Raw genomic sequence first — 24827 nt, forward strand, 5'->3', positions numbered from 1 at the left:
AGTGACTTGCATGATACATTCATGTTGTGGTGGACATATTATTCTGCTTTGATCACAGAATGTTTAATTATGCTTCTGCAACCATGATACCAATAAGCAAATATACCTTAAATTATTTCTGTATTGTGATTTATTATATTCAATTTCTGGTTGACGCTGAATGGAAACAGTCATCATGAATCAGAAATCTCCGCCATGCAATCTGAGCAAGGAACCAGTTTGTGTCAGGGCTTCCAGCCAGTTTAGTATCTGATAGTAATAATTACAATCACACGGTGACAAACGGTCCAAGTGTGTTTTGGTTCCAGCTGCTGATGAATTTACATTTAGTGGAGACGGAAGTCTGTTCCAGCGGATCATCTGGGACATGAACATCCGCCCGAGCAACGACAGTGTCCGTGTGTTTACTTCCATCTAAAACTGGCTCCGTTAAAACTCAACTAATCACACCAGCGGAACCATTTCACTTTGTTTCTGTGCACAGATGTCTCTGCTAACGGGGACATTCCTAACACATATCATAAAAAGCACTTTTACATATTTTAGGGGACAAAATGTGGCGAAAAGTCGCTGCGAGCCGCTGAAATTTACTGAAGATCCGACATGTTTGAATCCTCTTGAGAGGAAGAGAAAAAGTCCTTGAAGCCAAACATGAGCTCAGTCTGGAGGGGCGAGAGTTTTCTTCCTGTTTCAGTTACACTCCTGTTTGAAAACCTTTGTTTTGTCAGGATTTTGTGTTGAAAAGGTAGCGGAGAAAACACAAGTGTGTCCAGATTTGAGGCAGCAGCAGAGCTGCGGAGCGTGTTGTCTCTCCACGGTTCTCATGTGTGTTATAAGTCCCGCCTCCTGCTTTGAGCTCGAGACGTTCAGACGAACAGCGCGAGGAAAACACATAAACATGGCAGAGGAAGCTCCAGCAGCAGCGCCGGCTAAAGCCCCGGCCAAAGCCCCGAAGAAGAAGACGGCTCCCCGGGCCAAGAAAGATGGACCCAGCCTCCCTAAGCTCATCGTGGCCGCTGTGGCAGAGTCCAAGGAGCGGAAGGGGATGTCTCTGGCGGCACTCAAGAAGGTGCTGGCCGGGAAAGGTGTGGATGTGAGCAAGGCTAACAAGCGCATCAACACCGCCGTCACCAAGCTCGTCTCTAAAGGCACCCTGAGCCAGACTAAAGGAACGGGAGCCTCCGGTTCTTTCAAGCTCGCCAAGAAAGAGCCCAAAGTCGCCAAACCAGCCAAGAAGGTGGTGAAGAAGAAGGCTCCCGCCAAAGCCAAGAAGCCCGCCGCCGCTAAAAAGACCACGGCGGCCAAGAAACCGGCCGCTAAGAAGGCAGCAGTCAAGAAGTCCCCCAAGAAGGCTCCGGCCAAGAAAGCGGTGAAAAAGGTAGCAGCCAAGAAGAGTCCTAAGAAGCCTGCTGCTAAGAAACCAAAGACCGCAAAGAAGCCCGCAGTCAAGAAAGCTGTCGCAAAGAAGCCTGCAGCAAAGAAAGCTGCCACAAAGAAGCCCGCAGCGAAGAAGGCCAAGAAGTAAAAGCCATTAAATCCAGCGTTCAGTGCACCAAAGGCTCTTCTTAGAGCCACCACACACTACCTAAGAACTTATTCCTCATTTGAAGAAATGTTTTCAATATATGTAAACCTCAGTATATTGTTTGTATATAAAATAAGCTGAGGTTTTGTGCTGTTTGCTATATATGTACATAGTTACACACAGACATCTTTAAATTTGGGCTATGTAGTGGTTCTAATTTTAAATCAGGTTTAGAGTTAAACAAATTTATGATTTTCCTGCTTTACAACTACAATATGTGTGTGAGCAAGCAGGTCAGGGCTGTGTTTATTTTTAAGCACATTAACGACAAGTTAGTTAGTTCCATTTTTTGTGGAGATGGTTTGATGACCTCAATGTACAACCACAGTCCACCCCCCCACCCCCCTCCACAAAGGTGTAAATAAGAAAAGTAAATCAATATCTTTGTGTAAAAATATTGTTGATAATTGAGGGCTTATGATAAAGGAGGAAAGGTGAGCAAGCCTTATCTGAGCATTCAAACCGGCAACCCATGGGCTACAGGACACCACTCTGTCAACTGAGCCATGCTGCGCTGAAAGCCTGCTGATTTCTGGAGTACTTGTAGGGTAGAAATAGACTTTTTCAGAAGACCAGAGAGCAGGACATTAAAAAAAAATTGTTCTACTAGTATGCATGCATAAGAAACCATAAAATTTTTTTAAGAGGTAGGCATATAATTGGGTTTAGTTAGGAGAAAAGTCAACCAAGCCTCTTTGCATCAACCAGGACAAAACTCTCCAGTTTTTCCTCAGGTAAAATCAGAGGTTCAGAACTGTTAAGTTAACAATATGTTGGGATAACAGACTGTAACTAATAGTATTGATTTTATTTTTGAAGTAGTCTGCAAAGTCCTCACATGCAGCATATAATGCGGTCATACAGGATTTGTTAAAATCAGCATTTATTAAAAGATCAGTGGTTTTAAAAAGGAATTTGTGGTCATTTTTGTTATTTGTGATGAGGTTTGAGAGGTGAACTGTTCCGGCCTCTTCAAGTGTATTGTTGTAGATTTTAGAGATGGGATTTATGGCTCTTTGAAGGGACTCGGATCTTGAGGAGCCGTTCCTTTTAAAGAGCCAAAAGACTGGCTTGTTTTCACAATATCTTACAAAATTTTACAATACATAAGAATGACAAACAATCAAAATATGTACCTATATAAAATCTATTATACAAGATTAAAAAATTATAGGAAAAATATAAATAAAAAAGGATAAACCTGAGCAGTCTGTGCAAATTCTAGTAAATGTTTTGGATAGAACTCACAGTATTTGTTTCCAAACAATACTCTCTGCCCACAGATGCTTCACATGAATGGAACGTTTTGGACATGTTATTTATTTTATTTTCCATTTTACTCAACTGTACTACTTCTCATATAACTTATTTATTCATTTATTTATTCATTCAGTCATTTTTAGCTGGAAGGGGGGTTGGGGGGGTTGGGCTTGGTGTGTGTGTCTGTATCTGTGTGTGCGTGTGACTGTGTGAAAGATTTCATTGAGTGTTTTTATTGTTATTCTTATTCAACTTTGATGTATGTGTTAATGCTTGTTTTACTGTACAGAGATATGAACTGAGATATGCATAAATGCTGTTAATCACGTAAAGAACTTTGTGTTGCTGATGGCATGAAAAGCGCTTTATAAATAAAGTTTGATTTGATTTGATATATAAAAAGAATGGCTCACAAATGAATGGCTCACAGCTGTGAATCGGTTCCCATCGTTCATTGAAAAGAGTCTTTCAAAATAATCGATTTGTTCATGAACATCACATCTCTAGTAGATTTTGAGTTGTTCACATAAAATGTTGTAAATTCATTGTTACTTTTTTTCTCTTTTCCTCTCCGCTCTCGTAAAATTTCTGTTCAGCTTTCTAATTTCCTCATTTCTCCACAGTGTTTTGGATTTTCTTCTTAAAGTTTTTATTTTAAGTGGAGCTGCTGAGTTAACAGCTGACTTTATTCTATTGTAAAATTATCTATAATAATATCACATGATGCAGGTCAAATCTCAGCAGGAGTTTGGTCTAAATGTCAATAAAATTTGAAGGCACTTCAGAAGTAATATATTGTTTCCTGTTTTCACAAGGCCCCATGTTGGCCTAAACTGGTGATGTTGAAAAACACACAGCAGTGGTCTGATGCACCAGGGGACAGGCCATAGGTTATGACCATGGTGTGTCCTTTGTTGTGAGGCTGTGTTAGATGTTGCTTAAAATCTATACTGTTTAAAAAATGTAAAACCTCACTGGCGTAGGGATCACAATAGTTATCAATATGTAGGTTAATCACCAACTGGATAACAAACACTTCATATTTGAGTATTTCATACCCAAACTAAGGGGCAAAGATAGAAAGATAGGTCAGGCAGGTTTATTTCCACTAATGTTTTATGAGATTTATTAGTCACTGAAAAGTTTCCTCAAATGAGGGTTAATTTGTTTAAACCATTAGTGCATTTCATTCACTTAGAAGAGATCAAAACACTTCTCTTTTCTGTTTTTTTCTCACTATAAATATTTTAATCATGAGAACAGCAGGAGAAGAAAGTATAGACTGTGAAACCAAAAAGGTTCTGTTTGTAAAACGGTCATAATTAAAAAGGAAAGAAAGGAAATCTGAAGGAGCTGCTGAATGGAGAATGACAGACCCCGCCTCTGTCGTCTTTTACGTCCTCAGTCAAGTCATAAAACTAATTATTGGCGTCACTGTATTCCATCTACTTGTTCATTTCTAAACAGAAACATGAGCGGACGAGGCAAAGGAGGTAAAGGACTCGGTAAAGGAGGCGCCAAGCGTCATCGTAAAGTTCTCCGTGATAACATCCAGGGAATCACCAAACCCGCCATCCGCCGTCTGGCTCGCCGTGGCGGTGTGAAGCGTATTTCTGGCCTGATCTACGAGGAGACTCGTGGTGTGCTGAAGGTCTTTCTGGAGAATGTGATTCGTGATGCCGTCACCTACACCGAGCACGCTAAGAGGAAGACCGTGACCGCCATGGATGTGGTTTATGCTCTGAAGAGGCAGGGCCGCACTCTGTACGGCTTCGGAGGTTAAAATTCCGATTTACAACCAACGGCCCTTTTAAGGGCCACCCATATCTAGGCGGAGAGCAGATTCTTTTTGTGAAAATGATTTAATTCAAAGCTATTTTATTCAACACCTGGAGATCAGGTGTTTTAATTTATTTGCTCTTACTCCTCAGAACCTGTGCGAGGTGGAAACGAACTGGCATAATTTTAAATATAAATGAATGAAATATTCAGATGACCTAGTTTCTAAAAACTATTTAAATAAGAGCCATCTGATATGAGATACATGGTGTTAGTTTCGTGTTTTTTTTTTTTTTTTTTTTTTTTTTAAATATTACAGTATTTCTGGCATAAAGCCCACTATTTTCCTACTACTATTTGACTCATGCACGCACTCCTTTCATCACAATGGCACTCTGAATTTACTGCCATTTAAGCTGAGAATTTCATTCAACTTATTCAACTCAAGATAATCACGAAAAAGTGAGTTTACAGTTTGTGACACAGTTAAAGTCACATTAGAGGAGCAGTGAGTCAGCACAAAGGGCCGGAATTGCTTTTCGGAACCAGACAACGTGCCACCAGAGCCCTCGATATACTCAGTCGCAACACTCATTGACTCCCGTGTACAAAAAATGACGGCGCACTTACTGTAGACGTCAGATCAGACTGCGTTCATCGTCAGTGCATTCCACTCGTTTTCAGAGGCAAGTCGATGCAATATCAGTCTTATAAGTCACGGAAATGCATGTATAGTCTGTCGGACGTCCCGCAATAAAATAATGTCTGTTCAATGTGATAAGTTTTGTTTAAAAGTATTTTGCCTTTGAATGTTAGAGATATTGTCCTTTTACCCCATGGCCTCCCAGCTTAACCCATAAGTGTGGTGACATCCATCCATTATCTTGACCGCTTATTCCATTACAGGTCACAGGTGAGCTGGAGCCTATCCCAGCATTTTAGCAGGTGAGAGGCAGGGTACACCATGGACAGGTCACCAGTCTGTCGCAGGGCCTACGTGTGGTCACAGTCTTACATTATTTATTTTTGTGTACTGATCAAGCGCATTGTTATTCATAGATTCATAGAATTTGATGTTCAATATGATTTAGGTTAGTGGTGTTGTGCAATGCGTATAACTCTGGCTGTGTGATCCAGCAGCTCAGCGTGCGTGACTGAGCGCGCGCATGAGGAACGAGAGTCACGGGAAGCAGAAGGTGTTAAGAGGAAAAGACGGAGTAGTTAGTTAGGCAGAACAGTCAGGAAGACAATAACAGTGCAGTCCAGAAATAAAGCCGTTTCTCAGCACAACTGCTGCTTTCCTTTTCTTGTACTTCACGCCGTGAGTGGCAAGAAAAGAGAGTAATTAGGGAGTTAACCCCGAAGCCAACTCCACTTTGGCCCTGTAGAAGACCGATCTCCCCCGTGTCTTCCGACTACTATCGGAGGATAGGAAGCGGAAATGGTTAACAGTGGAAACCAAGAAAATAATAAAAAGGTTTTGTTATGTCACCTCTGTAGACATAACGTACTTTACACAGTTTCTTACTGTTGCTTATATGTTAAGCTGCCGACCATTACAAGCCACCTCTTTCTCTGTACAGTTTGTAATTTTTCCTTCCCCAAGGTTTATTTTTATCATTTCAAACACACTGTAACTGATTTATTTACTTTATTCCCTTGCCCTATTGTCTTATCTCATTAAAAAGTTTGTTTTTTCGAAAAGTTTCACTTGTTTTCTTGTGCCTGTCGGTGCCAGTCCCACCAGTAGGTCAAGTGAGTGTTTAGTTAAATCAAGTTGTTACTCAGTGAGACATTTCCTTTTACAATCAAAGCAAAAACATAAGTTTAAGGGCTTTGCAAAGACATTAAAAACATAACAATATATGAAGCTGAAATTGTCTGAAGGGGATCTTCTGTGTTGTCTGCATTGTGTCTTTGACTTTAAGATGGGACAGCTGCTGCTGGGATATTTCATGCTACCACACGGCTGGCTTTAATAGATGAAAGTAAGCCCTAACAACAATTAATTAACCTAACAAAAGTGAATTGTAAGGACGGTTAGCAGTAAGAAATATTGAGGCTAATGAGGACCATCATGTCTAGTCTTTAATAAATGCTAGCTTGTTGGTTGAGATGAATATTTCCCTCCAAAAAAGAGTATGAAATTATTGTGCTGGTTACATTTATTTAATCTATTGTCAAACATGACTTGATCATCACTTAAATCAACATTAACAGAATAATAAATTCAGTGACAAACGTGTATGTACAGCAGTAATATGTTTCTTTAGTTTTCACTCTCAGTTCCGCAGTAGAGTCTAGTAGCACGGGGTTTGTTTGGAACTATTGGAGGCTCCATGACCCACGTGACCGCTCTTACAGAGAAGTCAACGGATGTCGCAACTTGGGTATATTGAGGGCTCTGCGTGCCACCTTTAACAGAAGCGGGTTTCCACCCTCACACATCATTGGTTAATCAGCTCAACCAATCACAGGCAGGAAATGGCGCACTGAGATTTGCTTACAGTTTGTATAAATTTGTCTCCTTTCGCGCCGATTGTTCATCCGTTCTTCAAGAGTCTGGAAAAGCTCATCATGCCTGAACCCGCGAAGTCTGCGCCCAAGAAGGGCTCCAAGAAAGCTGTCACTAAGACCGCTGGCAAAGGAGGAAAGAAGAAGAGAAAGACCAGGAAGGAGAGCTACGCTATCTACGTCTACAAGGTGCTGAAGCAGGTCCATCCTGATACCGGTATCTCTTCCAAAGCCATGAGCATCATGAACTCGTTTGTTAACGACATCTTTGAGCGCATCGCTGCGGAGGCGTCTCGTCTGGCTCATTACAACAAACGCTCCACCATCACCTCTAGGGAGATCCAGACTGCCGTCCGCCTCCTGCTGCCCGGTGAGCTGGCCAAGCACGCCGTGTCTGAGGGAACCAAGGCCGTCACCAAGTACACCAGCTCAAAATAAACATTCCTCTAATCAACACTTAAAACCAAAGGCTCTTTTAAGAGCCACCCACATCACCGGAAGAGCAGATTTCATATTATCTTTAGTTTTCTTGCAGCCAATCTTAACATTTTGAGTTTGGGGATTCACTAGAAAATCGTTGTGTTGCTAAAGTCGGGAGGTAAACGCGACATCTGCTTTGCACCTGTGGCGTTTCATTGTGAGGGACAACAGTGCTGCTGTGCAATAATTTCAATAACGCTCCTTTATATGTAAAGATTATACAATGTAAAATAGTAGTAGTTATTGCACTATGATACCAAGTAACTCCAGATTAAAAGCCTTATTGTCATTATCAAACAGTGCAAAAATTACATGTTTTGCCATACCCAAGACTTGGACCAGTTGCGGTGAAATAACTACTCTTCAAACCAGGGCAGTAATTGCCTACATAGCATCTAGATTTTACCAGAATATTCACTGGTTGTGTCTGAACTGTCCACAATGTCCATCTGCAATGTTTGGTTTTTTTTTCCATAATTTTTTTTTTTTTTACTTTAAAACCTTTTTTTTACTTTTTTTAGAACAATGTTTAAACAAAGCCCTGTTTGCCTTTTGATATAAGAAAAAAGATCTTGTGTTTATGCTTTTCTTTCCAGAAATAGTGGCTGTTTCTGACATTTCTTCCATCTGCTCCTGGCCAGCCTCCACTCATGCTCCTTTCCTCTTCCAGAGCCTGTAGTGTTGCGTGTATTAGAAACACATTTCAATTTAGGTTCCTTATTCAACCCTGGCAAATTTGTTTTTGTCATTTGAAAGTTCTTTCTGTCATCTGACTTATCTTTCCATTAATGTGTGCCATTATTTTAGACCCTGCTCTTCCTTTCCTGCTCATTCCTGACCTTCTGTCTGTGTTCAGACTGGACCTTTTTTTTACCCCACTTCAATAATAGTTTCTTTTGTATAGATGTGCATCTATAAATTAGATCTACTCTGTTGTTTTACCTATACTAAGTGTTGTAGCCTTTTTTTTTTTTTTTTTTTTTTTTTATAAATGGGATTACCTGTGTCAGACACAACTGTCTTCCTTTTTGGTCCAAGTTTGTTGGGTGCCTTAATCCATAACCTGGAAAACTTCATTGTCCTTGCTTCTAAAGTTAATTTCTACACATTTGATCAAAGCATTAAGTTTTAGTTATCATTCCGGTCAAATGTATATGGGTCAATGACAAGACATGCATAGTTTTGTGTCTGAGTATATTTCTTTTTTAAAATAATTTGATCAAAGCATTAGATGCATCACTTTATTCTGTAAAAGTTTTTGAGTTCTAATACATTTTGAGCACATTGCATTAATAGTTTTGTCATGTTTTCACATCTCAAACTCCCAAATTGTCAGGCGGTGCAACTGTCCGATCCAATGAACAGACTAAAAAATGTTATATTTATGATTATGAATTCAAAATAAAACATCATGGCATGAATTTCTTTGCAATCTTTCAAATAGTTTTTATCAATTTTGAGCAACAATTTGTATGCCCTACATTTGTATGTCATGCCCTAAAATGTCAGGGTGGCACAACCATAAAACAGGAATTTATGATGAGGTACTAACAGCAAACAGGATGTTGCCTCAGCTAGAGGACCCCGAGCAGCCTTAATAGGTGAATGAAAAGATTTGTAAATCTATATCAAATATTGATAAAATGGCTTTATTACAACTCATAGGTAAACTGTTACACATTCACATGTTTATAAGCTTTAAGTTAAGGATGTTATACACTTAAATGATTTTTTAAACAATTTTAGATACCTTTGAACTAGCATGACACAGTCATTGCTCCAGACATGGCAACAACCCTGCCATGCGTGCTTATGCAGGGATGTGCAGCATGGAATTCTAACTGTGGTATCATGAGGGGTTTAACATGTTGTTAAGCAGTTTCAAGTGTGTGGGATTAATCATTTAGAAGCAGGACAAACAGAAGTCAATTCCTGTTGGGAGTGGACGGAACTAAGTATAGCCTGGAAAATGGTTAAATGAATCTCTTCTGGGTTTCATCCTGGTTAAGCTTTGTCAGTTCAATGGTGATGAGATAAATTTGAGTGACATGTTCAACTACTGCTGAATTGTATCCATGTGGGTAAATGAAGAGGGTAACTACATTCACTCATGGCTGACTTTCACTGAAAAATGCTACAGGTACTTCAGGTACTGTGATAAGATTTACTACACAACCAATGATCTCAAAGTGGTCTCAGAGCTTGAAGCTCTTAATTCACAGCACACACATCTGGGTCCTGCAGACTGGGACTGCTTTACACCTAAAATAGGGAAAAATTCTTAACCTCTGTTGAACAAACATCTCAAATGTTTTGAAATGTTTGTTTATCACAGATGTTAATGTTAAAACAATTTTTATTTAGTATGTGATTATAGTGTTTCATCTCAGTTACAATGAATTTGATGTTTTTAAATCTTGCCATACTCTTGGGGAATTGGATGTGGACGTCTATCCATTTTCTATTCCGCTTGATCCAGTTCAGCTTCGTGGGGAAGCTGAAGCATATCCCAGCAAAAATTAGCAGGTGAGAGGCTGGTACACCTGGACAGGTCACTAGTCCATTGCACGGATTTAGATGTATTAAGTTAAAATTGTTTTAGGCTGATGTTTTCAATCATCTGTTGGACTGCTGAGAAAGCTTAATTTTTTGGGATTTGAAATTAATAAAAATACATATGGTGCATTGTGGTGACTCAGTGATGTTTGGAGGCTGCACGAGCTGAACATGAAATGACATCGCTCTTTGTGAGAAGTGTTTGGCTCTTAAAAGAGCCGTTGTGGTTGTGTAAAGGGAAGTGATGGGGTCTACTTGGCCTTGGCGGGCTTCTCGGTCTTCTTGGGCAGCAGGACCGCCTGGATGTTGGGCAGCACGCCGCCCTGAGCGATCGTCACTCCGCCCAGCAGCTTGTTGAGCTCCTCGTCGTTGCGGACAGCCAGCTGCAGGTGACGGGGGATGATACGAGTCTTCTTGTTGTCTCGTGCGGCGTTTCCAGCCAGCTCCAGGATCTCAGCGGTCAGATACTCCAGCACAGCGGCCAGGTACACGGGGGCTCCGGCTCCCACGCGCTGCGCATAGTTTCCTTTACGCAGCAGCCTGTGAACACGACCGACTGGAAACTGGAGTCCAGCTCGGGAGGAGCGGGTCTTTGCCTTGGCTCTGGCTTTGCCTCCGGTCTTTCCGCGGCCACTCATGATTCAAATCTTGTCCTCTTAACTCGAAAACTCAGAGAAAATGTGAGTGAAGCAGCAGAAAGCCTCCTTAAATGTAGGAGAGCGCGGGCTGGATCCCTGACAGACCAACCAGAGAAGAGGCTTCCCGCAGAGCTGCAGAGGGCGGCTCCTTCTCCATTTCAGCGGGCATTTTCAAGCCACTTTTCTCCAATAAGCGGCGCACATTCAGGCGGGAGGAGGCTCTTCGAGGCGGGGCTGAGCTCCGAGAGGAGCTGCTCACCAATCAGGAGCCGGAGGTCTGAAGCAGGCGGTCCAGTTTCACTCCCGGTCCCCCAGTTTAAAAGCAGCCGGTCTTCTGTCTTTGTAACTATTTTCTCCTGATCAGAGAAAGCTGAAGAAATGGCAAGAACCAAGCAGACTGCCCGTAAATCCACTGGAGGCAAAGCTCCCAGGAAGCAGCTGGCCACCAAGGCTGCCCGCAAAAGCGCCCCGGCCACCGGCGGCGTGAAGAAGCCTCACCGCTACAGGCCCGGTACTGTAGCTCTCAGAGAGATCCGTCGCTACCAGAAATCCACGGAGCTGCTCATCCGGAAGCTGCCCTTCCAGCGCCTGGTCAGAGAAATCGCTCAGGACTTCAAGACCGACCTGCGTTTCCAGAGCTCTGCTGTCATGGCTCTGCAGGAGGCCAGCGAGGCTTACCTGGTCGGTCTCTTCGAGGACACCAACCTGTGCGCCATCCACGCCAAGAGGGTCACCATCATGCCCAAAGACATCCAGCTGGCCCGCCGCATCCGTGGAGAGAGAGCATAAACTCATAAATACTCCACTAAACAACAACAACGGCTCTTTTAAGAGCCAAACACACTCATATCAAGAGCTGTATCCTGTGTTCCAAATGTTTAACAAAATTGAACAAAATTTTAAAATTATTTCAAATTAATGATAATGAAACTAAATATTAATGTTGTTTAAAATAGTTACATAATATATAGAATTACTGAATGTATACCTGTACTGTGCAAAAAGCAGCATTAAAGCAGGGAAATGTTGAAAATTGGGCTTTGTGTTGCTACAGGAGGGTATTCCACAGAGCTGGATTAAGGGAAGGCTGGGCCTATTTTGATAAGACTAGCCCATCTAAGCCAGAGTTTTGTTCCACCAACATGGCTTATTTGAATGTCTACTAAGTAACCATGGTAACTCATGCACCAGAACTAGCCTGCTCGGGAAGGACCCCTCCCACCCTGGCCACCATCACTCTGAACTGTTGCACGGCAGCTCTGTGCTGTTGTCCATTATATCAAACAATGTCCGATTTTATATTGGATGATATTTCTCTTTAATTTTACACAAAATGTCACCAGGTTCCATATTCTATTTAGCAAAAAATGGAAATTATAAATTGGAACTTGCAGTTTTTGTGCTGTCCAATTTCTTAAAAGTCAAGTTTGCTCTTATAACCTTACAATTATGTATTTTTTCAGCATTATTTGTTAAAAGAATATTAAAACATAATGAAACTGTTTTAAAATCTATTTAAAACATTAATATATATTAAATTATTTACTTTATGTGTGTCCAACAAAACCTTGTCAACTGTGTTACCTAATGATATTCCAAGGTCACGTGACTCACATTGCCAGAGGGCACATCCTTTTTGGTGGGAACTCGGGAGACAAACTGGTCAATTCTAACTCCACCTTTATTTCACCAAATGATAGTCTACACATAGAGTGAAATCAGCATTTTCTTGTGTACTTACTTTAGATGTTTTCATGGCAAAAATGTAAAGAAAGTATAAAGAAATATCAGATTATCATGGTCACATAGTGGCGTTTTCAACATCTGGATAATGAAGTAAATGGTGGTGTTTGGGCTTCAGGGGCTCATTAGGAAAGAGCTCCCTTCCCATCATTTACATCCAGAAAAAGTATCCTCTGATGATGGTTGGAACATGTTGCTGTATACTGCTCCTGCATGGACTTGCTTTGAAAACGTGCAGCCAATGTTTCTTTAATAGGCACATACTGGGTAAATGTTTCCTTAACTTTTCATTGATACCTAATAACTGAGGCTCTGGCTCAACATAATTAAAATGTTTTTAAAAGCTGTCTTTCTTTTCTTGTCTGTGCTCAAAGGCCCACTGTTACAGACTGTGAGGAGATCGTCTTTTCTCATTTCATCCATATTGTTATTAATTGTGGCCTCTGGGATTCCAAGGACAGTTCGTTTCTCACTCAAGGTATAAAGCAGATTTGTCAGGCTGGCATCATGGACATCTTGATATCCCTCAATAATAGTTTGTATTGTAGTAGCCGGTAATAGCAGTTTTGCCTGAAGTTTTAGATAGAAAAGTGTGATACTCTGAAGAAAGAGGGATTCATCAACTGCAACAGGCTCTTCTTGCTCATCATCAGAAGAATTCATTTTAGATGGTTCACACTGATTCACTGGCAAAAGACCTTCTTAGACTAGAGGAGTTTCTACAAGTTCAACACAGTCTTTGCAATGCTTCTTAGAAAGATGGGATGCAAAGCTTGACAAAACAGAGTCCTTCTGTCACAACTTCTAAATAAGCTTGCAATGTGTAACCCTTCGCCCAAATGTGACTTTAAGTGACTGACTAGTAAAGATGATGTTTCACACCTTACTGCACAAAAGTCACATTGTAAAGGAGTACATGGTCGCTGACCAGCACTACTCAAAGATGCTTTTTGGTCTCTGTATATATGAGCATTAAGAACAGTAATTTTAACATACTGTCTGGAGCAATCAGGCGCACCACACTGATATCTGTAATTAGCACTATTACAATGCCATCTAATGTGCTGAGTAAACTCAGAAATTTTATTAACATCCTTTACACACGCGCTAAACTTACAACTGTGGTGGGTGGTACGTTTTGGTTACAAAAAAAGAAAAAAACGCCAACTCCAAACTGGGGACTTTCAGAACCGCAGGAAATCCTGCCTGAAAGGCACACATGTTCAAATTAAGCACATAAACAGACATGATTCGTAAATTAAAAATGTTTCATTAATAAAAAAAATACAGAGGTTAAAACAGTTGTCAGAACCTCTTTCCAAAGATTTACTATGAGAGAAAGAAATATTGGTTCACCTGATCTATGGCCGTGTGTGTCTGGGTTTCTGTGATAGACTGCGCCAAGCATCTATATTTGCAATGTGCTCAGCTGACTTTTCATGCTGTCTTGGGTGGGCTGAAAGATTTTTCCAATAACATAAATAAATCTCTTTGGATGAATTATTTTTAAGAGGAGAAAGAAATCAAAGCCAATGATAAGGATACTATTATCAGACTTTGTCCTCCTACAGTCAGCTCACTGAGATAGAGTTCATCTTATATTTTATGTAATATTTATCATAGGATGAGTTAGGACTTTGGCATATCTCATGTTTGATGAGGAAATGTTTAGGACTGTTAAACAGAAAGTTGCAGGTTAAAAGCCTCAGTGACTCAAATTTCAGCTTATGTACAAGAACAACCACATATGCTTTATGTTGACATGAAACCAGTTTATCTTTTATCCTAGTGTCACAGCTTCACAGAGAATTTGTTCTGATCTGATTAAAGGCTGAATGCGGGACATTTTTCTGGCTCTGTGAAGGAACAGCAGAATGTCCGACTACACATCAGGAGGTTGTGTGTTAAATCACAAAGCAAAAAGAAGCTCCTTAATCTAAAAGACCATCAACATGATGAGAAATTCCACTCTATGATGGTTAGAAATGTACAAACTGTCTTTGGGTTTTTGAAAACATTTTTTTCAAATGTCACTGAAAAACATGTAAAATAACAACAAACATAATATTTTTACCTTCAACCTCAGTTATCATTTCTGCTAGAAATTATTCTGTCACCATCAATAACAACTTTGAGACGTTTCCGCAGTTTAAGAGATCCCTGACTGTCATTAATTCAGACATTTCTGGGCAGCTGGGATAAGATTACTTATTACTGGAAATTTAGTAATATTTCTTCTTTTGTCTGAGAGTTTTGTTGGGAAAATAAATGAGATTATGAAGAGAAAAATATTTACATAATGCTGATGAGGCAGCACTCCATGTTTCAGCCTTCAGGCCTTCTTAAAATTGCTGCTGCTTAGACAAACACTTAATAGGATAAGATAATTACATCCCCCATCAGGGGGAGGAAAACAATCTAAAAGCCTCCAACAAATCTGAATAAAACTTTCCTCTCAACTGAAAAGAAATGATACTCACACATCCTCCGGCAGGTCAAACTTCACCTTTTATGTTTCAGATTTACCTCAGGATTATATATCCACTCATTTATCGTCTTCTTTCATTTAATTTTCTTTGTTAGAACAATTTATGTCACAACCATCTTAAAATCATTACAGGCATCAAACATTTTATTTTCCTTCTCAAACCTGATATCAGAAGCAGTGTTGTTTTGTTATGGACCAAAAACCATAACAGAACCTTACGAAAACATTTAGCATTTTTATTGGTGATTAAAAATTAAAACAATGTTTTGAGAAAACTGATTGGACAGGATAAAGGCTTAAAAACTATTATTTATTTATTGTTTTGTAAATAGCATTTTCATGTGTTTTAGTGTTTAAGTAATGAACATGAGAGAAACAAATTAGAGATTTTTTTTGTCTGATGATTTTGAAGAATATAGAATATTATATTTCACTTATATGTCTAACACAAATAGTAAAATGAAGTAAACATTAATATTGATTAAATAAAATATTCTGGTTTGATCAAAATATGTTTTATTATGTACTTGCATGTAAAATACCAAATAATATTTCAGGTTTCTCTAAACTGCTTTATGATTTATTACTTTAAATTTCTGGTTGAAGCTGAATGAAAAGTCATCATGAACCTCAGAAATCAGAATCAGAAATCTCCACCATGAAATAATCTGAACAGTAAACCAATAGGAACTAACCTGTGTCACTTCTACAAGCCTGTTTAGTGTCTGATACTAATAATAATTAACGTGACGATGACTGACTGTGAAAGTGTGTTTTTGGTTCCAGCTGCTGATGAATCTACATTTAGTGGAGACGGAAGTCTGTTCCTTCGGATCATCTGGGACATGAACATCCGCCCGAGCAACGACAGTGTCCGTGTGTTTACTTCCATCTAAAACTGGCTCCGTTAAAACTCAACTAATCACACCAGCGGAACCATTTCACCTTGTTTCTGTGCACAGATGTCTCTGCTAACGGGGACATCCCTAACACATATCATAAAAAGCACTTTTACATATTTTAGGGGACAAAATGTGGAGAAAATTTGCTGCGAGCTGCTGAAATTTACTGAGGATCCGACATGTTTGAATCCTTCTGAAAGGAAGAGAAAAGGTCCTGGAAGCCAAACATGAGCTCAGTCTGGAGGGACGAGAGTTTTCTTCCTGTTTCAGTTACACTCCTGTTGAAAAACTTTTGTTTTGTCGAGATTTTGTGTTGAAAAGGTAGCGGAGAAAACACAAGTGTGTCCAGATTTGAGGCAGCAGCAGAGCTGCGGAGCGTGTTGTCTCTCCACGGTTCTCATGTGTGTTACAAGTCCCGCCTCCTGCTTTGAGCTCGACACGTTCAGACGAACAGCGCGAGGAAAACACATAAACATGGCAGAGGAAGCTCCAGCAGCAGCGCCGGCTAAAGCCCCGGCCAAAGCCGCGAAGAAGAAGACGGCTCCCCGGGCCAAGAAAGATGGACCCAGCCTCCCTAAGCTCATCGTGGCCGCTGTGGCAGAGTCCAAGGAGCGGAAGGGGATGTCTCTGGCGGCACTCAAGAAGGTGCTGGCCGGGAAAGGTGTGGATGTGAGCAAGGCTAACAAACGCATCAACACCGCCGTCACCAGCCTGGTAACTAAAGGCACCCTGAGCCAGACTAAAGGAACGGGAGCCTCCGGTTCCTTCAAGCTCGCCAAGAAGGAGCCCAAAGCCGCCAAACCAGCCAAGAAGGTGGTGAAGAAGAAGGCTCCCGCCAAAGCCAAGAAGCCCGCCGCCGCCAAGAAGACCACGGCGGCCAAGAAACCGGCCGCTAAGAAGGCAGCAGTCAAGAAGTCCCCCAAGAAGGCTCCGGCCAAGAAAGCGGTGAAAAAGGTAGCAGCCAAGAAGAGTCCTAAGAAGCCTGCTGCTAAGAAGCCAAAGGCCGCAAAGAAGCCCGCAGTCAAGAAAGCTGCCGCAAAGAAGCCTGCAGCCAAGAAGGCCAAGAAGTAAATGAATCCACGAAATTACTCACAAAAAAAGGCTCTTTTCAGAGCCACCACACACATCTAAGGGTTCATTCCTTTATACAAAAATTAGCTCTTACTCGTATTCATGACATTAAAGATGGTTATGTAATTTCCTGGATTATGTGAATGCAACACAGGTACAATATGACCAACCGCAGTGGAAATTTAATGGAAGCGGGGAATCTTCCGTGTTGCCCGGCGTTTTATTCCTAATCTGAGCTCTGGTATCATTAGCTCGTCATTAGATCGTCATTAGCGGTCAAAATGGATATCAGACGGTTGGAATCGAGACAACTTTTCAGTTGTGGTCACTGCCGATGGGCTGCAAGACTGGGTCAACACACGAAACCGGTAAACCACAAATGATTTAAACCCTGTATGTCTTAAAATTAACATTAGGCAGATCATTCATGACACTACTACAGTACTTGATACTTCGAAGGTCTATGTATTTCGCTGGTATACCTGCTGCTGTGAGTGAGTGAGTGTGTGTGTGCGCGCGCGTGCATGCGTTTGTGTTGTAGTAAGATGGAAACGTCTTCCCCATTAATGTTGGATGTTTGGTTTCTAGATGCTGCTTTAGTTGAGATATAGACAGAAAAACAACAGCTTTATTATAAATTTATTTACTGATGTTTTTGTTCACCTCCAGGTCACTGGCTGGCCAGTAGTTAAAGAGTTTTAAAGAGTGTTTTACATTTTATGTTGCTGACAATACATTTATATTTGGAACACAAAACCAGTCTTTCATGATCTCACCTTTGTGTGGGTGTTTACTTTATGTATTAATGAGGTTGGTGGTTTGTGTGTGTGTGTGTGTGTGTGTGTGTGTGTGTGTGTGTGTGTGTGTGTGTGTGTGTGTGTGTGTGTGTGTGTGTGTGTGTGTGTGTGTGTGTGTGTGTGTGTGTGTGTGTGTGTGTGTGTTGCTCCAGGACAGGGCTGTTTGAGACTGGGAAGGAAAAATCAGAGTATACTACTAAAAAAGTATTAGTGGTAAAGATGGGAAAACAGCAAGTGAAAGAAGGGAAATGATGGAAGGAAAACAAGTGATGAAGCCCGTAGGGAAAGAACGAAGAGACCGATCAGATGATAAAGAGGTACTGTAAATACTACAGCATGATCTTTATTCTGTTCTGTTTACTCTGTTGAGATTTCTTTACCAGGGTGTGGGCTAAGCCCCTAATGTTCACCGGTCCAGGAAAGGCCCCTGGCTCAGTGTAAAACTTTCACAGTGGATCATAAAAGCAGCTGATTTTACAAATAGGTGATTTTCTAACTATCAAATAGGAGTAAGCAATTATTTTTATTATCCAAAAAATGGTTATGTTTGACTTGTTTTCACTATATATCATTTGTCCCTGAGCCAGAGTTTGGGTATTCATGTTCATTCATTTCCTCCATGAAGGATTGTGTGGAACCAAGATGGTTCACCACTAACCCAGCGTGAGGTGAGAGGCTCCAATCACTTAAATACCCTGTATCCACTTTTACTTATAAAAGGTATATACACCGTGAGAAGAGAACATTATTGAGCAATACATGACATGCTATGTCAACATAAATTTCAGCCTATTATTGCTTTATTACCTTATTGTCTTTCCTTATTTTTCTGGCATGGCTGCGCTCAGTTAAAATAGAACTTATTAAAATCATAATGTTTACTGTGTAAGAATTACTCCCATGTAGTGGTGTGCTAAAATAATGCAAGCAACCAAATACTGCTCTCTTCATTCATATTTTCAACTATGGAAGCCCCGGAGAATTTTTTTTTTCTTGGCTATTTCTTCCTCTGTCTCACTGTGTGTGTGAGTATGAATGGTAGTCCATTTCAGTGTAAAGTGGCAAGTTAAATGATTCAGGGATGTCTTTGTGCCCTGGAAACACGTATTTGCGATGCAACATTTCAGCCTCCTGTTGGGTGCTCCACCACCTATGTATTTATAAACTCATTCTAAGCTACAAGAACGCTTTCATTCGGATGCAATTGTGATTAGATTCACATCCAAGTCAATGCTTTATGCTTTTATTGTAAAAGTATTGATACATGAAAGTCAGAAACAAAAGCTTCATGCCAGTTTTCCAGTCTGGTAACTACACAGTGGTAAAATTATGATATACTGAGAAAAATATGATGTATTGGTAAAGTCGTGATATACTGGTAAAATCATGATGTATTAGTAAAAACAAAATCTACTGGCAAAATCATGATGTACTGGTAAATCTTAAAAAAATCCTTATTTGTGCCCCATTTTTTTCCTGGCCAGTGTCTCTGCATCATGTGTGAAGAGGAACAGCAACGGTACTTTTTGATGTGTGTGGGAAGACAGAGGTTTCTATAGCACCACCACAAACCTCCTTACACATCTAAGAGTCAATCATAACTCAAAATAAAATGAAAATATGATAAGGAAGAGAGGAAAGGGACAGGTGCTGCAAAGATGAGACAGACGTCTCTGTCTTGCACCACACAGTCACTCTAACCACTATTCAGGTATAGAGAGAAAATGTGGAGCTGTGTAGCTGAATTTTGGAAAAGTGATTTTCATCTGTCTAAGGCCTAAATTTCATCAGTATGGATGTTGCAGAGGCTTTGTGTCATATTTGGTGAAACAGCCATTGTGTTTTTTTTTTTTTTTTTTAAAATAAAGACACATCATTCTCATTTGTTTAGACTGGTGGTTAACTACTTTATTATATAGGTGTTGACTAACATGCAATTATTGTGGCATTTATATACATTTATGCATTGTACTGGTAATTTCTGAATCATACACAGGATTCTATATATTAAAAAAAAAAAAAAAAAAAAAAAAAAAAAAAAAAAAACTCCACTTTCCAACTGTGTTCCTTTTCTCTATCAAAAGAGACGGAATTGTGAGCACTTATAGATTTAGTGGGTGGCCCTGAAAAGGGCCTTTGGAAGTATTCCCGTTAACCGGGTGTTTACTTGGAGCTGGTGTACTTGGTGACGGCCTTGGTTCCCTCAGACACGGCGTGCTTGGCCAGCTCACCGGGCAGCAGGAGGCGGACGGCAGTCTGGATTTCCCTGGAGGTGATGGTGGAGCGTTTGTTGTAATGAGCCAGACGAGACGCCTCCGACGCGATGCGCTCAAAGATGTCGTTAACAAACGAGTTCATGATGCTCATGGCCTTGGAAGAGATACCGGTATCAGGATGGACCTGCTTCAGCACCTTGTATACATAGATGGCGTAGCTCTCCTTCCTGGTCTTTCTCTTCTTCTTTCCTCCTTTGCCGGCGGTTTTGGTGACGGCTTTCTTGGAGCCCTTCTTGGGCGCAGACTTCGCGGGTTCAGGCATATTGAAACCTACTGCTTCTCAAGGAATGATCATTGTCGCTAACAGAGACTGTCTTTATACAAGCTTCATGCAAATAAGGCTGTAAGATCCCTTGGCAGTCATTGGCCCAACTGATCACACGATAGAGTGGGGGGGTTGGGTTTAAGTAGAGTCCTCCAGTTGATAAAAAAAAAGGAAAAACGTCTCACTTTTGAATTCAATATTAAAACATCTCTAAATTTTCAAAGTTACATTAAATTTAAAACCAGTTAATGGATAGAAATATGTTATGATCTAGGCATTATATTATTATTCAGTGTTTTTTTTTTTGTCTTATGATTAATAGGCAATTTTTATTACACTCTTTATTACTCATAAAAATGTGTTTTGTACTACACAGTAATGCATTCTAATACAACATAATAAATTGTTTCTATTTTATGTTATGTCTGCTCATTTATGAAATCAAGTCATAGAATATAAATTAAGGAGCTGTGTTATATAACAATAATCTTTATAATAGAAGTACAGGTTCTTGACCTTTTTCAGTATATTACTTAATCATGTGCGGATCGATACTGCAATTTTGATACTACCATACCAGCTTTTCATGTTCTACATTCGATTATCATATTTGAATATTGACATTTTAGATCATTTAGAGTTTAAAAAGCAGTCTATCACAAACTGGAATATAGTGGGAAATTACTATATCAGGATCTTCTCTAAATTATACCCAGTTTGGAGGAACTACTTTTTCTTCTACCTGCCAAAGTCATATGTGAAATGGCACAGTGTAGGTGCGCAGCAGCCATCTTCCACTCAGGCCGTAGCATGTGTGGAGCTGAACAGCAACAGCGTTATGTATGATGTGTGTGAGAAGACACCTGAGTCAACCATAACACAGAATATAATGAAGAGGGACAGGTGTTACAGGGGTGATATACATCACACATACTTTGATGCTTCAGACAGATTTTCTTATCCCTCCCTTAATCCCAGGTTCAAATACCGTGTTGATGTCCCCCTTGTTTAGACTATTGCATTCTTTATTTTGTGTACAGTAATAGTTATGAAACAAGACAATGCTGCTGAAAATAGCTGTACAAGTTATGAAATATTAATATCCAATAACAGCCACCTGAACCGTAACTACCTCTAGGCTCAGTAATCAGGAACTTTGAAAGGTTTTCTAAACGCATTAGTGTTATCATTGATACTCGTAGTTTGTAGCACATCTGAAAGTAATGAGTGCCATTACTAGTAGTGTATGATTATGTGGGAGGTACAGCGAACTTTGCTCATAATATGGAGTTGGGTGGCCCTTAAAAGGGCCTTGGTAGTTGGATGTACAAGTCGTTGTTTAACCTCCGAAGCCGTACAGAGTGCGGCCCTGCCTCTTTAGAGCATAAACCACATCCATAGCGGTCACGGTCTTCCGCTTAGCGTGCTCGGTGTAGGTGACGGCATCACGAATCACATTCTCCAGAAAGACCTTCAGCACACCACGAGTCTCCTCGTAGATCAAGCCAGAAATACGCTTCACACCGCCACGGCGAGCCAGACGGCGGATGGCGGGTTTGGTGATTCCCTGGATGTTATCACGGAGAACTTTACGGTGACGCTTGGCGCCTCCTTTACCGAGTCCTTTACCTCCTTTGCCTCGTCCGCTCATGTTTCTTCTTACAAGCACAAAAGTACGTGTGAACTTATCGATGGAACAATCGCTTTTATTATGTATCTGAGGACGTGAAAGAAGACATAGGCGGGGCAGTCATCACCACCAGAGCCATCTTCTTTGTTTTTTTTATTCAGCAGCTCCATCTTTTGCTCTGTAATGGGATCTGATTTATTTCTTTCCTTTTATGTTCACCTTTTTAATCTGACTTCTCCACAAACAGCAGGGGTGGATCTATATAATTATTGATGGTGGGCCAGGCAGACGCACAAACTGGAAAAAGGATAGCATATATGAGACATTGAAAAACAAAATAAAATCAAGGTCTAGAGTTTTTATAAAAATAGTGATTACTACAACTAAAGTGGTGATGTATTTTTAAAAGTAAGGTACATTTTGTAAAAGCCAACAATGATATTATCCATGATCAATTGTGTACTGAGGATGCTCGTGCATGGTATGGCTTTAATCACTTTTCCATCCTCATCATATATTCTAGCATTTATCTAAAGGTGGTTAAACCAGAAAGACACCAATGGCAAGCTGCTCATTGATGGCTTCATCCCACCACTTTATCTTGGCCGAGACATTCAGCACACTGGCAAACAACATGGCGGGTGTGTTTGTCTTTATGTAAATATGCTGGTGCTCCGCAGTCGTAGTGAGGGAGAAACTGAAATTTACATGCCACAGCAGCAAGAATGTAGAGGACAGATAGGACACACACACAGAGAAAGGGAGGGCAATAACAACAGCAGCAATAGTTAATTTGTACATATTTTACATTATTTTATATAAAGAAATATAAAAAAATTTTTTTTTTTACATATTGTCTGCTACATCCCTGATAGGGTCCAGTGAGCAGCCCAGGAAAGATCAAGCTTTCTTAACCAGTTTTTTTAAGTCTCTTCCTGTCTCTGTCTGTGCTGCTCTCTCCTCAGCACATGATGGCATAGAAGGCTGCAGAGACCATGACGGTGTCATAAAATGTCTGGAGCAGAGCTCTATGTACACCGAAGGACCTCAGCCTTCTCAACAGGTGGAGATGCTGGTCCTTCCTGTATAAGGTGTCTGTGTTGTCTGTCCAGGTTTAACACCCAGGTGCTTAAATGAGTCCTCTATCTCAGGTCTGAATCCTGGATGTTCACCGGATGTTTTGTTCACACCAGTCACCCCTTGGGGCCCCCTCATGCAGCAGACTACCACATTTGATTCACAGCCATGTATCCTCATGTGCTGTGGTTGTCAGTGAGGCAACAGTCAATGCAACCAGTTGTTGGTCAACACCAGATTTCTCCATCTTCTCCTGCAGCAGTAATGGCTGGATGGTGTTAAAAGAAATGACAAAGTTTTCCCTTCTAATGTTCACAGTCCATCTCCTCTGTAGTTGATCGTCCAAGGGAAATGTGTGAAAACTGTCAAATTATATTTAGCTGATGAGGTAAACAAAGGGACACAGCAATGTTCAGCTGACGACCCTTCACACTGCTGACACTTGTAAGATGGCTTCATCTCATACTACTATATTATACTATTATATCGGTCTACTATACTATACTATACTATACTACACTATACTATACTACTACACTCTCTGTTGTCTCGATTATAAACAATATCTCATTCCTTTGTTTACCTCAGAGCTGCAATCTACCACCACAACGCTACCCACATACGTAAACGTAAACTCTCTTACTGGCTTGCTGGAAGTTCTACAAACGTGCTGTGCATAATCAATCAATAAATCAGTCTTTATTTATAAAGCACTTTTCATACAATAATGCAGCACAAAGTGCTTTCCATGGTTTAACCCCCCCCACACACACACACACGCAACCCCCTCCCTCCCCGTATCCTCTCACATACCAGTATGTACAAGCAAGCATACACATACACACACACATACATGCACATATTAAAAGACTAATGTGAGGTTGAGCACAGATGAGCCAGGTAAGGAAACACTATCACAGGGAGCTGTCTGCACCGGGAGCTGCTCACAGGCCACCACCACCAGGACACCGACCAAGGGCACATGGCCAAGTGAGAGGCAGTGGAGCCACCCAACCAGACTGAAAGAACCTGCAGGACAGAGCAGCAGCAGCCACAGCCGATGAAAGCCCCCGATGCAGAGAGCCCCCTCCCAGGAAACACTGGAGAAATAACCTAAAAATAATATAAATAGAATAAAAGCATAGAATAAATAAAAATGGGTTAACATAGAAAAATAAATAGGCTAATTGAATAGAATAAATAAGAATAAAATGAATAAATATTAAGTAAAAGCTAAATTAAAAAGGTGGGTTTTGAGCCTGCTCTTAAAAACATTAACATTCTCTGCAGTCCTGAGCTCCCCCGGCAGGCTATTCCACAGACGAGGACCATACCATTGAAAAGCTGCCTCTCTGTGAGTATGTGTCCTGACTTTAGGTACAGTCAGGAGGCCAGTACCAGAAGACCTCAGGGGCCGCGAGGGTTCATAAGGTAAAAGCAAATCTGAAAAATAGGAAGGCCCAAGACCATTATGACATTTAAAAACCAGTAAGAGAACCTTAAAATCAATCCTGAAACACACGGGGAAACAATGCAGTGATTCTAAAACCGGTGTAATGTGGGCCCGCCCTCTGGTCTTCGTCAGCACACGAGCAGCTGAGTTCTGTAGAAGCTGTAGAGGTGCAATACTCTTTTTGGGAAGACCAGAGAGCAGGGCATTACAGTATACGACTGGTGATAAAAGCATGCATCAGCATGTTGGCCCGAGAGAGAATAGGGCAGACTCTGGCTATGTTTTTTAGGTGATAAAATCCTATTTTAGTAAC

The 24827-nt window shown here is 40.7% G+C and overlaps 8 protein-coding genes across 10 annotated transcripts; 5 read left to right on the forward strand and 3 right to left on the reverse strand.

The window, feature by feature from the left end:
• Positions 1-721: 721 nt before the first annotated feature.
• Positions 722-2499, forward strand: LOC121638366 (histone H1-like). Of its 2 annotated transcripts, XM_041983104.1 has the most exons (2): positions 722-1457; positions 1488-2499. In XM_041983104.1, the coding sequence occupies exons 1-2, from the start codon at positions 824-826 to the stop codon at positions 1523-1525; spliced, it is 672 nt and encodes a 223-aa protein (XP_041839038.1). In that variant the 5' UTR covers positions 722-823; the 3' UTR covers positions 1526-2499. The 2 variants fall into 2 exon arrangements, with proteins under 2 accessions (XP_041839038.1, XP_041839037.1); XM_041983103.1 differs by having other exon boundaries at positions 722-2499.
• Positions 2500-3711: 1212 nt separating this feature from the next.
• On the forward strand, positions 3712-4716 carry LOC121638374 (histone H4-like). Its single transcript, XM_041983112.1, has one exon. It carries the CDS (start codon positions 4206-4208, stop codon positions 4626-4628), a length of 423 nt encoding a protein of 140 aa, XP_041839046.1. The 5' UTR covers positions 3712-4205; the 3' UTR covers positions 4629-4716.
• A 2485-nt stretch (positions 4717-7201) lies between these two features.
• LOC121638386 (histone H2B 1/2) lies at positions 7202-24567 on the forward strand. The gene is made up of 2 exons (XM_041983125.1): positions 7202-7854; positions 24557-24567. The coding sequence occupies exon 1, from the start codon at positions 7202-7204 to the stop codon at positions 7574-7576; it is 375 nt and encodes a 124-aa protein (XP_041839059.1). The 3' UTR covers positions 7577-7854; positions 24557-24567.
• LOC121638381 (histone H2A-like) lies at positions 10413-10812 on the reverse strand. Of its 2 annotated transcripts, XM_041983119.1 has the most exons (2): positions 10732-10812; positions 10413-10626 (listed from the first exon to the last, which is right to left on the reverse strand). In XM_041983119.1, the coding sequence occupies exons 1-2, from the start codon at positions 10810-10812 to the stop codon at positions 10426-10428; spliced, it is 282 nt and encodes a 93-aa protein (XP_041839053.1). In that variant the 3' UTR covers positions 10413-10425. The 2 variants fall into 2 exon arrangements, with proteins under 2 accessions (XP_041839053.1, XP_041839052.1); XM_041983118.1 differs by having other exon boundaries at positions 10413-10812.
• On the forward strand, positions 11136-11659 carry LOC121638376 (histone H3). The gene has a single exon (XM_041983114.1). The coding sequence runs from the start codon at positions 11191-11193 to the stop codon at positions 11599-11601; it is 411 nt and encodes a 136-aa protein (XP_041839048.1). The 5' UTR covers positions 11136-11190; the 3' UTR covers positions 11602-11659.
• On the forward strand, positions 16405-17124 carry LOC121638368 (histone H1-like). Its single transcript, XM_041983106.1, has one exon. It carries the CDS (start codon positions 16420-16422, stop codon positions 17014-17016), a length of 597 nt encoding a protein of 198 aa, XP_041839040.1. The 5' UTR covers positions 16405-16419; the 3' UTR covers positions 17017-17124.
• Positions 19865-20363, reverse strand: LOC121638388 (histone H2B 1/2). Its single transcript, XM_041983127.1, has one exon. It carries the CDS (start codon positions 20349-20351, stop codon positions 19977-19979), a length of 375 nt encoding a protein of 124 aa, XP_041839061.1. The 5' UTR covers positions 20352-20363; the 3' UTR covers positions 19865-19976.
• On the reverse strand, positions 21609-22669 carry LOC121638391 (histone H4). Its single transcript, XM_041983131.1, has one exon. The coding sequence runs from the start codon at positions 22003-22005 to the stop codon at positions 21694-21696; it is 312 nt and encodes a 103-aa protein (XP_041839065.1). The 5' UTR covers positions 22006-22669; the 3' UTR covers positions 21609-21693.
• Positions 24568-24827: the final 260 nt, after the last annotated feature.

Source organism: Melanotaenia boesemani, chromosome 4, assembly GCF_017639745.1.
Source record: "Melanotaenia boesemani isolate fMelBoe1 chromosome 4, fMelBoe1.pri, whole genome shotgun sequence".
NCBI lineage: Eukaryota > Metazoa > Chordata > Actinopteri > Atheriniformes > Melanotaeniidae > Melanotaenia > Melanotaenia boesemani.